The sequence below is a fragment of the Hesperophylax consimilis genome, chromosome 24 (assembly GCF_061612785.1).
Source record: "Hesperophylax consimilis isolate HC1 chromosome 24, BYU_Hcon_1.0, whole genome shotgun sequence".
NCBI lineage: Eukaryota > Metazoa > Arthropoda > Insecta > Trichoptera > Limnephilidae > Hesperophylax > Hesperophylax consimilis.
The window spans coordinates 6,874,262-6,887,781 of record NC_142859.1 but is presented as its reverse complement, the minus strand read 5'-3'; the positions used below and the strand labels follow the sequence as shown (position 1 = coordinate 6,887,781).

Genomic DNA, 13,520 nt, shown 5'->3' with positions numbered 1-13,520 from the left:
CAGCTATTCCAAGTACAATTAATTTTGTTGGTAACAATAACTCACCTCACCTCATAATTCGACTTATGACAGGTCTTATACAAACCTAGTATAAAGTAGCTCAACTTTTGTTACACTGGTATGTATTTTTTTTGAATTATGCATTGTCTTACTGCACTTACATTAATAACTGCATCACTTGAAATAGTGCGTTTGTTTATTGTTTATTGCGGTATTTTATGTAGGTACATAGTTATCCATGTCCTAATAGAATATTTATATATATATACCTATACATATAATTATAGTAACACATTTAAAATGAATCAATCACATATTTTCGTACTTTAATTTTAAATGTTTTTATGTTTTCTTCTGATTTTATTTCTTCTGGTAGCTCTCCAAATATCTTCAACGCTCCGTACATCAATGACTTTTGACTCTGTGTTTTTTTCCTGAAGTCCCGTCTCAATTCATTTCTTTTCCTCGTCTCATGTGTGTGTTTGTTCTGTAGTTTATCAATTTTTCTTAGGAATTCACTAGACGTATGGCCATTGATTATCTTGTAGATTAAAAATATGGTATTAAAGTAAATAATTTGTCTAAATGACAAGATATTTAACTCCTTCAACATGTTCTTAATTTTTGTGTATCTATTTTTCTTCAATATGGTTCTCATTGCTCTATTTTGTAGAATTGTCATTTGTTTATTTTGTTTACACATAATTGTTCTTTAATTTATTGCTATTACTATCCTGTTTACCACTATACGCTTGTAATTCGATTATCACTGTATTGTAAAGGCCATTATATGGCGTTTTAATAAATAAATAAATATTTATTTTATCCGTGTCAAATGACATAGTACTGTATTTATTTGAAGGAAAATAGAGTTGTAATTTTCTTACCTCAATGCCATGGTGATCAATGTCGAACCTCTCCATGGTGTTTTGAAAGAGAGAGAGGGCTCCCCTTTTGAAGTTTAGGGTCCAATCCACCTCACCTTCTTGTGGGCAGACCTCAGTAATGGCTCCATCGTGGAAAGCGAACCTACAAAAATAAATAACATTAGTAAATTAGAAATTTTGTTTTACCCATTGATACAATCTTCACTACATTAATTACACAGTCAGAATTACCTATTATATAATTTAGTAACGAATTATAATTTTGTAATTATGTTACATGAGTTGTTCGTACCCGGATTTTATTATACCTCATTTCTATCAGAGATAGTCAAAGATATTAGAAGAACGAGATGTGCTATGAGCAGTTCGTACTGAGTGGAATTGTTTTGCCGAGTGTCGCCGGTTTTGTTCACCAATACTACTGCACATCTTCGCTTGCGCTAAGGTATCCGCACTAATACATAGAACAGATTTCTGTGCGTACACGTCCCGATACCGTTCAAAGTACCCTAATTAGGTAGTACTCCGCCTACGGTCCGGCGGCCAACATAGCATATCTCGTTCTTCTAATATCTTTGGAGATAGTAGTTGCTTCCAAATTTGGTTTCACAACGTATTGATTCTGATATTATCCAATATGTCATTTGCTTTCGTGGAACAACAAATATATGAGTTTTTTAATGTTATCTCTATTTTTTATATAAAGGAGAGTTAAAGCGCCTTTATGCATAGTAATTAAAGTATTTTTAGCAGATCACGAAAGTGTGTACAGAAATATAAATTAGTAGTTCTGTGAACAGTATCTACTTAATAAATCCAAATCATAATTTCCACAGATCTCATAAGATTTGCCATTAGGTATTTAAACAACGCCTTGCCAATTCGCCGCCCGGAGCCGACTTGTCCGATTGCGCCCGCAAAGAGCCGGCCTTGTATTTTATTACCTAACTTTTTAAAATTTCCAATAAAGAAATATGCAATTTTTTCACAAATTGAGCCATATTTACAGGCAGATGATGTGCCAAATGGTTGGCTTAAAACAAGACTTCAATAAGCTCAGTCAAAAAGTGCGCGTGTCCATCTTAAGAATTCTCACTTCTGTACATGTTCAAAATTGTTAAGTCTTACCTCAAAGGATATGTCCCAAGTTCTTTAGACAAGGTCTCCTCCCTCTCCTCAGGAAATTCATCATCTTGGTCCTTCATCTTGGCGGAGAGAATCTTCAGCAAACCCTCGCATTGTGTGATAAATTCCAGTTGTATCTGGAATTTAATTTAATTTAACAAAATTATTTCATTCTTCCATACAATGTTTTGCAATGTCAGAAAAATTTTCACCCTTTGCTTGCCCTTTAATATCGTTGGGAAAAGACAATTCACACAATTATCTTATTTCAATTATAAAAAAATATCACAGTTTGTAGAAAAGTACAAAATCATCTTTTTCCACATTAGCTGGGCTGGTTAGTTTAATTTTAGTTTACTCGAGATCCGTTTAATTTATAGCCTTTGAGACCAATTTGCCAATGGAGACAATTATTTAAGTAAGGGTTTAAGTAAACACACACAGTAGGTTTTTAGGTTGTTATTTTGGTTTATTTTATTCATTCATGCGTATTTATTAACCTTCAAACGTAAAAATGGAACTTTAATGCATCTTTTACCAGCTCCTACGACATAAATAGTTACTTCTTATAGTAATTCCGTTGAAACAAAGTGCTATTTATAATTTTTTGCGTGTTAAGCGTGCATCAGTTTATCGTTGTTTTTTTAAAGAGCCTTTGCATGAATAAGAATTTGACAACTTTTCGATTGGAAATTTGCATTTTTTTACAGGTTAACCGATGATGCGAAGGTAACCAAATACAAAGGCAAATAAAAAGGGAGGTTAGTGTGTGGTAAAGTTATGTTAGTTAAAACGTAGAATTACAAACCTTAGCATCAATATCCAACGTCGATTGGTTGTTGCTGGAACCGGAAAACCACGTACTGATCGACACTTTGTATTCATACTGGTAGATAATATAGGTTTGATAGTTGAACTTGTTTGGTGCTGGAATCATAAAAACAAACTAATCAGACCACTGATTTTATCGAGAATTTTATGGTCACTAGATTTGTATCGACTAAAATAGTACCTTGAAATGCTCTGCAATCAAATGAAATATGCATTACACCATACACCATGGCCTAAACTAAATTCTAACCGTGCAATTTTTCAATACATACCAATATCTTTAATGAATGAAACGTATTACCCTGCTTTACAATGATTTTTAAGAGTTTTTTTTATCAATGTTTATCAACCACTTTCATATTTACCCCCTTTATAAATATAACAACTGAAAGATAACTAATCCATTATCTCAAGTCCCTTATATTTCATATCTGTAATTACGAGTATATCGCCTCCCTTAGATAACCTTTATCTGTTGCAGATTGATGTTTATTTCCTTGTTCAAATATAGTTATCGATAACTTATTTGAAAACTAACCAAACATGATTAGTTTTAAATGATCAGATTACAGTTTATCTCTTATTTGAGTTACATAATGGAGGCATTATCAAAGAAGTGCGAAAATGATTTAAATTTCCATCCGTCAATACATTTTTGGATGTGCCTGGATTGAAATAAAACACACCCCTAAGATGATCATCAGTGTAACAACTCTAGGAGAATACTGACTCCCGATCTTTCAGGAGTTTTTCTTGTTGCCTCTAGTTCTATGTGGCCATTGATGCGATGTTTTTCTACTTGTTTTGAAAGAGGTTAACTTATATTTACCTAATAAATTTACTCGTGGAAGACCCCACGCACTTTTTTATTCTCCGAAAGCGAGGACTTCTGCCTATCAGAACGCGCCAATCAACAGAGCGACTAAACTACTTAACGATTCTGCATTGAGCATTATTATTTTTAACGTCACTTACAGACAGTTCATCAACTATCTTTTGAAGTACCTATGTCACAAAATAGTAAAATGGCGCCCATGACCTTTTATACTTACATGCACCTCAATTAAATTAATCTTCTCCGCAATGTTCTCCATACCGTGTTATGGAGAACATGAAAAATAAATGAATAAAGTCTACACCATATAGCCATTTTTGTGTAGGCCTCACAATTCCACATAGTTCTGCAGGCTTAGTAATGAAGCATCTTTGGTAGTCGGCTATTTGGCATGTTTGCTACATGTAAATTTTTTACGAAAATATTTAAAATCATTGACTACAAAAGTATCACTTTTAGAACCAGTCAATCATAAATATTCGGAAAAACAGAGGGCCAAGATTTAGTCCCCATGGAACACCAGAAATTACAACTACATGATATTATTTGTATTGATTAATGATAACTAGTTGTCTTCAGTTAAATAAGTATGAATTTATATTCATAGTTATCTATCAAGTGTGAATATTGTTATTTATCACGAACGCCTAGTTGTATCTTCGCTTTGACATACTTATTTTCTCTCAAATATTAAATTTTACCCAATTTTTATTATATTCGCCATTTGTTTATTACCAACTCAATTTGCTTGTCATATTGTTCAACAAGATAGAGTTAATATTGTGTAATTGTGTTACTATTACTTATTTTGTGATGTTGCTGTTATGTAATTGTGTACATGTATGATAATTTGACACCTGTTTATTTGACTGTCCTTAAACGGGAAACCTTCCTAGTTGGACAGTCAAAAGCTTTATTTAATATAATGTAATGTATCTTTTCAAAATAAATAAATACATTTTCTGATTTGTCGTTGGGTAAAATGTTTTCGTAGAATATATGAAATTTGGTATTTCCGAGATGTCTCGGTTTGAAATGTATTTGGCGACCGTAGAAGAGTCTGTTGCATAGTGTGATTTTTTTTTGTTACGTTGACGTGACGTTTATGTCTTTTATGACGTTTGTTGGCATGAAGAGATTTTCAATTTGTAAACTCGCTCATTGCTTCAAATGCATATTCACTATTATTATTGAGTTATGGTATTGATTACATATTATGAACATACAATGACAAGTCGTTAAAATGCAAGCATGTGTATTTTAAGATCCTGTTCACAACAATATACGCATGTTTCTTTATGTGCCGAATGATGAAATAACAGTTCTCAGAACTACAGTAATAATTATTTTTGTTATTAAAATGAGATAAAAGTAATTACCTACTTACAATCATATACATATTACATTTTGACTTAATACTGTAGTAATCAATTCAAGTGACAAAATTAAATACTTACGCGTACAAGATGGCTGTCCACAAATGTATGGGTCGATTAGGGAATCTGGAACATATTAAAATAAATTCATTAACATATAATTTTAAGTCATAATTTAAGCTTCTTGATGAGTCATAAACAGAAATATTTAATACTCGTAAGACATGTAATTGTCACGGATAAAGAACGAAGAGTTTTAAATATATTTTTAAGGTTTTTTTACCATGTAAATTTCGCACAAGTATCCCAAGTATCCGGAGCTAGTGGGGAATATGGAATCTCCTTTGGCGTATGTTGTAATGGTGAACGGAGTGGGGAAAGAAAAGAGATAGGGAAAAGGAAGTTTAGGAAGTCCTCAATTCCTCGACTTTTAAAAATTATATCGCGATTTGATACAGATCAAAACACTTCTGTAATCATCACAGAATATAACGCCATTATAAAGTTTGTTGTGAGATTGACAATTGTTGTCATCAGATTAAAATTAACCCTTTAAATTGGACCCATTTTAACGGGCATTAAAACTCAAAACTGAAAATTATTTTACTGTAAAAATATTGTCAGAAATGACCAGCGTTCCTAATTCGTAGTTTTTATGTAACATAAATAAACATGAAAATCCATGTCTGCGATTAAGAATTTTTACAAAACTGTGGGAATCGAATCTGACACATTTAAGAGTCATTAATGTACTACTTCTCTTATATCAGAGTCCACAATACAAACCACGAGAGCTTGAGCTTGTAAAACCGAAACTCAATGGGCAAAATATAAAATGTGGTCTTAAAACTGTTCTAAGGTTCACTGTCTTTAAATGTCAAACCATAATTTGTAAACATAAATTTTACATAAGGAATTATACAAATATAAAACACTTTACTCTCTCAACGGCAATTTGTCAAACATTCTACAGGCAGGTAGGTACGAAATAATGAAAAAAGTCCAAATGATCACGGCAATCTCATATTTAAAAAATATATATATATATATATTTACTGAACTATTAAAACGGCCACCATCTTGAAACGGAGCGTACAAACAAATTAAAACGATCAAGTTAAAAAAGGACTTCGCTATGCTCAGTCAAATAATGAATGATATTCTATGCGCAGTGTATTGACTGAAAGCAACTAATTGAGACTTTAATCTTTTAATATGAACGTATGCATCTGGAAGTTACAAAGGTCTTTGTTTGTCAAAACACGGATGTACGATGTTTTATACATCTGTAACAAGTGGGTACCACTTTAGTTAATAGTTTGATTATTTCATTTGTCTTTTAAATTAAATCAATAATTATTTTATAAATATTAAACTATAAAAATTGGACTAAATGACTGCTTTCTATACCCTCAATGAGGTCCAAATTTCGCAGTTTTATTTGATTGGTTGTGTAGTTTAGGTTAATTTAACACCAAGATTTCTATTCCGCTTAGTACCCAACACTGCTACTTTCTCAAGGCGAAGCTTAATGCTAAATCACTGTTTTAGATTAATCTTTAAAACGAATTGGTTTACATTAAGAATACCAAAAAATATGCTTTAGATCAGTGTCTTTCAATCTTTTTGGATACGCGACCCCTTTACAGGTTGGAAAATTCTGGCGACCCCATTTGGCCATAGATACAGACAAAATGTTAGGAATTTAAATACGATAATTTTTTCTCTATTTTTGTATTCATTATTACGGCCTACACTCTGCAAAGAAGCCGCGACAGCTTTGAAATTAAGTACGAGATAAGTTGGTAAGGCTGTGTGCGACTTTGACTTGGACGCCCCAAAGTGTTGACGTGTTTTGGATGAAAAGAAAAGAAGAGTATCCAGAACTGGCAAGGGAAGCTCTAAAATTAGTGCCATTTGCCAATTCATAATTATGTGAACTGACATTCTCTTCAATGGTGGACATTAAAACTAAAAAGAGAAACAGACTTAACTTAGGACGGGTTGTTTCGGAAAATTTGAACAATTCATCAAATTTCAACGTTCATTTTCGGGTTCTGTGAAAGACTTATTCAAGTTCTGTTTTTATATCATTGTAGGCTAGTTGCTTGACAAAACTGAAATAAAAACAGAACTTGAAAAAGTCTTTCACAGAACTTGAAAATGAACGTTGAAATTTGATGAATTGTTCAGATTCTCCGAAACAACCCGTCCTTAGAAAATGATTTTATTATTAATATATCAAAAATAGCACAACGATTTGAAAAATAAAAAACTCATCCTTCTCACTGAAATAGTGTTTTTATTGTAGTTAGAACCTCGCCTTTTCCTTTTGCCGGCGACCCCCCGAGGGGTCGCGACCCACATATTGAGAAACACTACTTTAGATAAATTGAAGTTTTTCCTATCGTTTTCCTTGAGTAGACTTCAAATAAATAAAAAATTGTTACTTAATACAAAATATAAATGTTAACTACTAAAAAATGTTTTTTTTCAATAGAAATGTATGAACGCATAAATGAAATCCGCTTGTAATCTCGAGCGTTTGTAGACTCCGTTTGCCAAGCGATTTTAACGCCTATTACCTATATTCGTGCCGATATAAGGCATACAAAGAATTTAAACATTTTTGGCTTGTAGCTTCCTCTTAAATACATCTCTACATAAATTTCAATTTTGTTTTTGGGAATGAATGTGTGCAAATCTTGTAAGTGGAAATTAACCCACCTCCCGACATCCGATTGAGTTGACACTGGGAAAAGAGACTCGTTGTCTATGAAAATGCATTCTATCAACTTTTGGTAGCAATCAAGCATTGGCACGTTGACATATACGCATTTATCAGGAGAAGAAGATGGGGATGAGAAAGGTTGGGAAATTATATTATGTTGAGATATTATATTACAGGTAGGGACATACTTTATCGCTTGTATGAATTTTTCACACAATCAGTTCCAATTTTGGAAATGAGACAAAAAATCAAAGAAAATTTGAGTTCATTGAATTGTGATTACAAGCAGAGTGGCGGCTCGTGACTTTAGGGTGTACTAAAGTGCCAATATTACAAAAAATGGCACTATTAATGTTGTTATATCCGAAGATGATTTTTATTTTTTTAAATTTGATTTTTCGTATAAAAATTTTCAGGGAATGCAAAACTGAAATTTCCTGAAAAAAAAATCGTCTTGGACCAAACAATACCATTAATGTAGAATTTTGTAAAAATTAGCACCCTATCACGCTCACAAGTCACGAGCCGCCACTGGCCTGTCGCACAGAACAAACAACAAAATTGGTATTTTTGATTTTATTTAAAAAATGAACCCGTGACCTCTAGATTCGTAGTCGAGGTCAGCTGCCACCAGGATATGAACTTGCGACCATCAACTCAACAAGGTTAACGATAGCTCAGTGGTTAAGAAAGACATACGGGTATCGAGATCATACTCCGGTCGCTGCAATAAACTTTTGTACGAATGAATATTCAGTATTTGACGGCTTTCGTGGTCGAGGGGTAAGGCTTTCGACTAGCACGGTCGTGGGTTCAAATCCCGGCGTGTGCAAGTAACTTTGATTAAAATAAATTGTGTTATTTCACAAATTACTCATTAAAAATAATATACAGGGTGTATCGGCACGTACCCGACAAACTTTAACCAGCTATTCTTTAGCACATTTGGAATAAAAAATGTTATCGGCACTTTGCTGTCCGGTAACATTTTTTTTTAATAAAAAATTTACTATTCATATTTTCACCACACGTCACCACTGTTTTATCCTTTGTCAAAGTTTGAAAACCTATCTGGCAATATTTTATTCGAGTTTCGTTGAATAATGTACGTACGTACCTACATTCTCGCGCTTTTACAATCACAACGAAATGGTATGGCACCATTCGTCTCATTTTTAACTATTATTATTTAGTGTGTATGAAAGAGCGAAGACTCTTTTTGACACACTTGCTAATAACAGCTGTTGAAAACGAAAAACAATGCCAATGACAGTGACGGAGTGTGGATTTTTTTTTGTTTTCATTTGAAAAAAAATGTTACCGGACAGCAAAGTGCCCATAACATTTTTTACTCCAAATGTGCTAAGGAAAAGCTGGTTAAAGTTTGTCGGGTACGTTCCGATACACCCTGTATAGTATATTTGCGGCACGTTCCAGAGTGGAAGATACTCTCAGTATCGCCCTGGTGTAAGACCACCATTCAGAATTTCAACGTTTTCTTGCAATGGATTTGGCCGTGTTTGGTGACCAGATCTGAATAGCCAGGTTCTTCCCAACCATTATTTTCCCCATCTCCTTCCATCTTCATCTCTTTCCCCCACTACCTTCATCCTCAACATACCCCGGTTGGGAATGCCATAATCTCTAACTTGCTCCAGACGGTTGGAGGCAATTGGCACTCAAAGTATCGTCTTGGTGAAAGACGGTACAGCCATTCAGAATCGAAAATTTGCTTGAAATGGCTTTAGCCATGTTTAGCGACTAGATCTGAACAGTCAGGAATTTTTTAATCTTCATCTCCCGAATCTCTCTACCTTCGCCACTCCCTTTAACCTCACAAAATATCCCAAATGGAGAATGCCACAGTTCCCATGGATCTGGACAGTCGGGAGCAGTTGGGACTCTTGTGCGGTATTCACATAATAATACAAGTTTTTGTAGCAAGTGCGTAATGCTTATATGATTATTAATATTAAATCCACAGCATCTGCAAATATTTATTTAATTATTTTGTAAGAAAGAAACAAACAGCTTTTATATAATGTACAATGATAGGCCATAGGCAAATATGATATAGGCCTTGAAGTATTTTTCCACAAGGCCTCCTGTGTATATGCATAAAAAAATTAAAGAGTCTCCAGAGTCTCCATTTCGGGAGGTGATTCTACATGATGTAGAAGTAAAAACAAATTTTTCGAAATTCCAACTTTTTTTCCCAAACAAAAATATTTGCCACAGAAGAATATTTATTTTACATTACAAACAATTCAAAGTTTTTTTTCCTAAAAACTACCATAAAACTTTGGAGTTTCGAAAAAGGTTATTTATCATTTTTATTTTAATATCATATAGAATCACCCCTCGAACTTTACCCCCGGATACCATGTATTAGAAATCTAACTTTTATAACAAAAATGTACTCACTTGCATAAGTAAATTCCACTAGCACTGAAAATACCAGAAACGCACTTAAAATCGGTACTGTTTTTAATTTACACATCTTTTCACTGAACTTATATAACTAGCTTTTAAAAAAACACACTTAAAATAATTTTTCCACTAGATTTTCACGGCACATTGTGACTTCAACATGCAAACTGGCTCGTGGTCTAACTGCTAATGACCGTGTTCTTAGTGATACTTGACGATCGCTGTGATTCCGAGTTCATAGGTCAAGAGATAGGACCGATTTTATCTGCTGACTTATCGATAAGTCTAAGTTAGGGTCTCTTGTCTCTATTCATCGCAGTAAATGTTATGTATGTTTGGCTTGAATGTTTGACGGAGTTCATTCTTTTAACGGAAGCTACATTGGAGTCGGGTTGAAGCTGGTTGATAACGATATGCGCGCACATATCAGTGAAATGTATCCCCGAGTTGATATGCGATGTTAATTTGATATGACTGGTTGACCGAGGTTTACGGTGACCATGAAATATTATAAAGTGTACTAGGGATCAAAAATAATGTATGATTGAAAAAAATATATTATCATCTAGACTAGACCATAAAATTTATAGTTCAGACGTTCGCTAAGCATAACTTATGCATAATGTACGCGAATCAGTCTGTGGTTTTATTTTGGACTGTTATCAATATTTGACAGAACTATTGGGGAGTTGTGATTAGCAGTTGGAATTGGAAAGGGATTCTGACGTTTTTATATGGTCTTTTCAATCGATACTATGGCCTTCAAGGATCCTGCTGGTTATCACTGCACAAGATTCCGTATTTTTTAAATTTATTTTATAAAATACAGTAGGCATGTAGGCTAGGGTGTCCCAAAAAATTAAAGTTGTTATTTTTGAACGCATACCCTCTAATTTTGTTTTAATAATAACAAAACACTTATAGAAAAAATTTCGTTTACTTTGAACAACTGCAACCCATGCCGACTTGCATCGAAAGATGTCAGTACTGGTACATTAAGACGCCAGCGAGCAAACGTGTTGATGAGCTTGTAGTAACTTGCTATTTTGTTAGTAAACGAAAATCACTCGTTCAGGCAAGATGTTGTTAGATTTACGCACTTCTAAAAAGAGTATATTTTTAATAGGAGTCGTAAAACACCAAATATTGGGTTCTAAACTGCCATCTAATGGACAAGTTCTTGAAGTTTTGTTCTACAATATCCGGAAAGTGAATTTAACTGTCAATATATACCAAATATAGCCATAGTTGGTATTAAAAGCTGTGTTTGAAGTAAAAATCAGTCAAGTGACTACAAACCTTGACATACCACTCTTCAAAAAGTTTCGAGATAACTGAAAAAATGTTGATCCCGATAAAATTCAGTGCTACAGAGAAAATCTCACATTGCACCTAACCGCTTCCGAAATCGATGATTTGCTGGACTTTTACCATACTGCATTGACAACAAAAATACTTGGAGATGACTATTGAGAGTTTTTAGATCTCTGTGTGATAGTTTTAGGAGGAGATACAGCGAGAAAATTTAAGATTCGGCCTCCAGGTGCTCGATGGATGGCAAAGGCGCTTTATTCCTTGAAAATATCATTAATTTGTGCGCAATTTAAAATTACCGGTAAGGATAAGGCGGCACTTTTAGACGTTTGCCTGTTCATAGTAACATCCTATGTCAAGCCATGGTTACAATGTATTATAGCAGTTAAAGCACCTTACCAGGACTTGTGCTTTTTGAAATCGATGAAGGCTTAGGAAAAAATTGATGAAAACATCTCAATGGCAGCTTTATTTCTGTTCAGTAAGCAGTTATGGTATTTGACCGATGAAGGATCTATTTTATCGCTGTTTGACGACGCTGTGGATCAAAAAACTAAAATAAAAATGCTCGAAATATCAAAAAAAATAATTTATCAACCCATGACAAATGTTACATCCCATCGAAGGAAGATCTTGATGGTAAATTGTATGGTAAGTTTATTAAGTAGTTTAAATTATGTTTTGTATTGAGGTTTTTGTTCATATCATAATTTAGTGACTTTTGTTTCAGAGAAAAATATTTACGACTTCATTTCAGTCAAGAGCAAGTATTTGTTTGATCGTCTGAAAACAGATGCCAGTTTTCTTAACGAATTCCCTACGATGTGGTCAAATAATGCTTCGCATCAAGAAATCAGAAAGAAGGTGTCGCCGCTGAGGGTAGTAAAAGATACAGCTGAAAGAACTGTTAAGTTAATGCAAAGATTTTCATGGCTTAATCTCACGGTCGAAGAGTAACAAAAATAATTTTTGTTACGATGCGTTCAGGAACACCGGAAGATTTATCCTGACTGTAAAAAACAAACTATGAAGAAAAAATTTAATCAATAAACCATTTATAAATATAAAATACTACATAATTGAACATTTGTGCATTTTTAAATTTTATTTATCCGACAAAAATGAAAGTTGAAAATCCTTCCATACTCCTTCCATACCTGTTTGGCATCAAGTCGGCACGGGTTGCCGGTGTTTAATCAAAATAATATTTATTATATGAGTTATTGGGATCAAATGAAATAAAATAAGAGGGTATGCATATTTAAATTCATGAAAAAAAAATCTTCCTTATGTCCTGGGACACCCTAATGTAGGCACTCCACATTATCAGACAGGGACAGATAATTGGGTGGAGGAATGCAAGAGCATATATTGTATTCAGACTATCCCGTAATTTTTCTTGAGTCTGCGTTAGTTTTTTTATGTAAGTTAAGTTATTAAGTTTAAAATATGTATATCTCAAAACAAAATAGGGCCAAGTACATTTCCCTGCGGTACCCCAATTTTAACATTTGCTTAATTTACAATTTATGTTTTAGGTTTTCTATATTTGAAGTAGTTTTTAATGGTATTCAAAAACTTTTACACTTGACACTTTTATTAATGATAATAATAATACTTTTTAGTTATGGTACCCAGTGTTTTTCTTATTTAAAAAATACAATTTCATGCAACGCAGTTCTTCATCATTTTATGTGTTAATATTTGCGATTACTCACTGCATTGAATTCTATTTACTGGTGAACGATATCTGCTAACACAGAACAAAGAATAACACTAGAAGTGCGTTGTGGGCGTGTTACTTGATCCAAATATAATTTGGGCTCACACTTCCATACAAAACTGTGTTTAGCCATGATTACGAAATTCAAATGGGATGCCGATACATTTCAGGCAAGTGTAAGAGAGACAGACTGAAGTCAGTGGCACATTTTTTTCCCTTCAAATTCGTAAGGACGGCACTTCTACTTTTCTCTTTTATTATACGTCTG

At 33.5% G+C, this 13,520-nt stretch overlaps 1 protein-coding gene across 1 annotated transcript in view; it reads right to left on the bottom strand.

Moving 5' to 3' along the window:
* Positions 1 to 10,570, bottom strand: part of LOC149411842 (uncharacterized) — an 86,228-nt gene extending 75,658 nt beyond the window's left edge. The window contains exons 1-5 of the mRNA XM_089646474.1: positions 10,210 to 10,570; positions 5,136 to 5,180; positions 2,821 to 2,939; positions 2,016 to 2,149; positions 888 to 1,029 (exon numbers count right to left, since the gene is read on the bottom strand). Of these exons, the coding sequence (XP_089502600.1) occupies positions 888 to 1,029; positions 2,016 to 2,149; positions 2,821 to 2,939; positions 5,136 to 5,180; positions 10,210 to 10,285 (516 nt within the window). The 5' untranslated portion in view covers positions 10,286 to 10,570. The remainder of the gene's footprint in view (positions 1 to 887; positions 1,030 to 2,015; positions 2,150 to 2,820; positions 2,940 to 5,135; positions 5,181 to 10,209) is intronic.
* Positions 10,571 to 13,520: the final 2,950 nt, after the last annotated feature.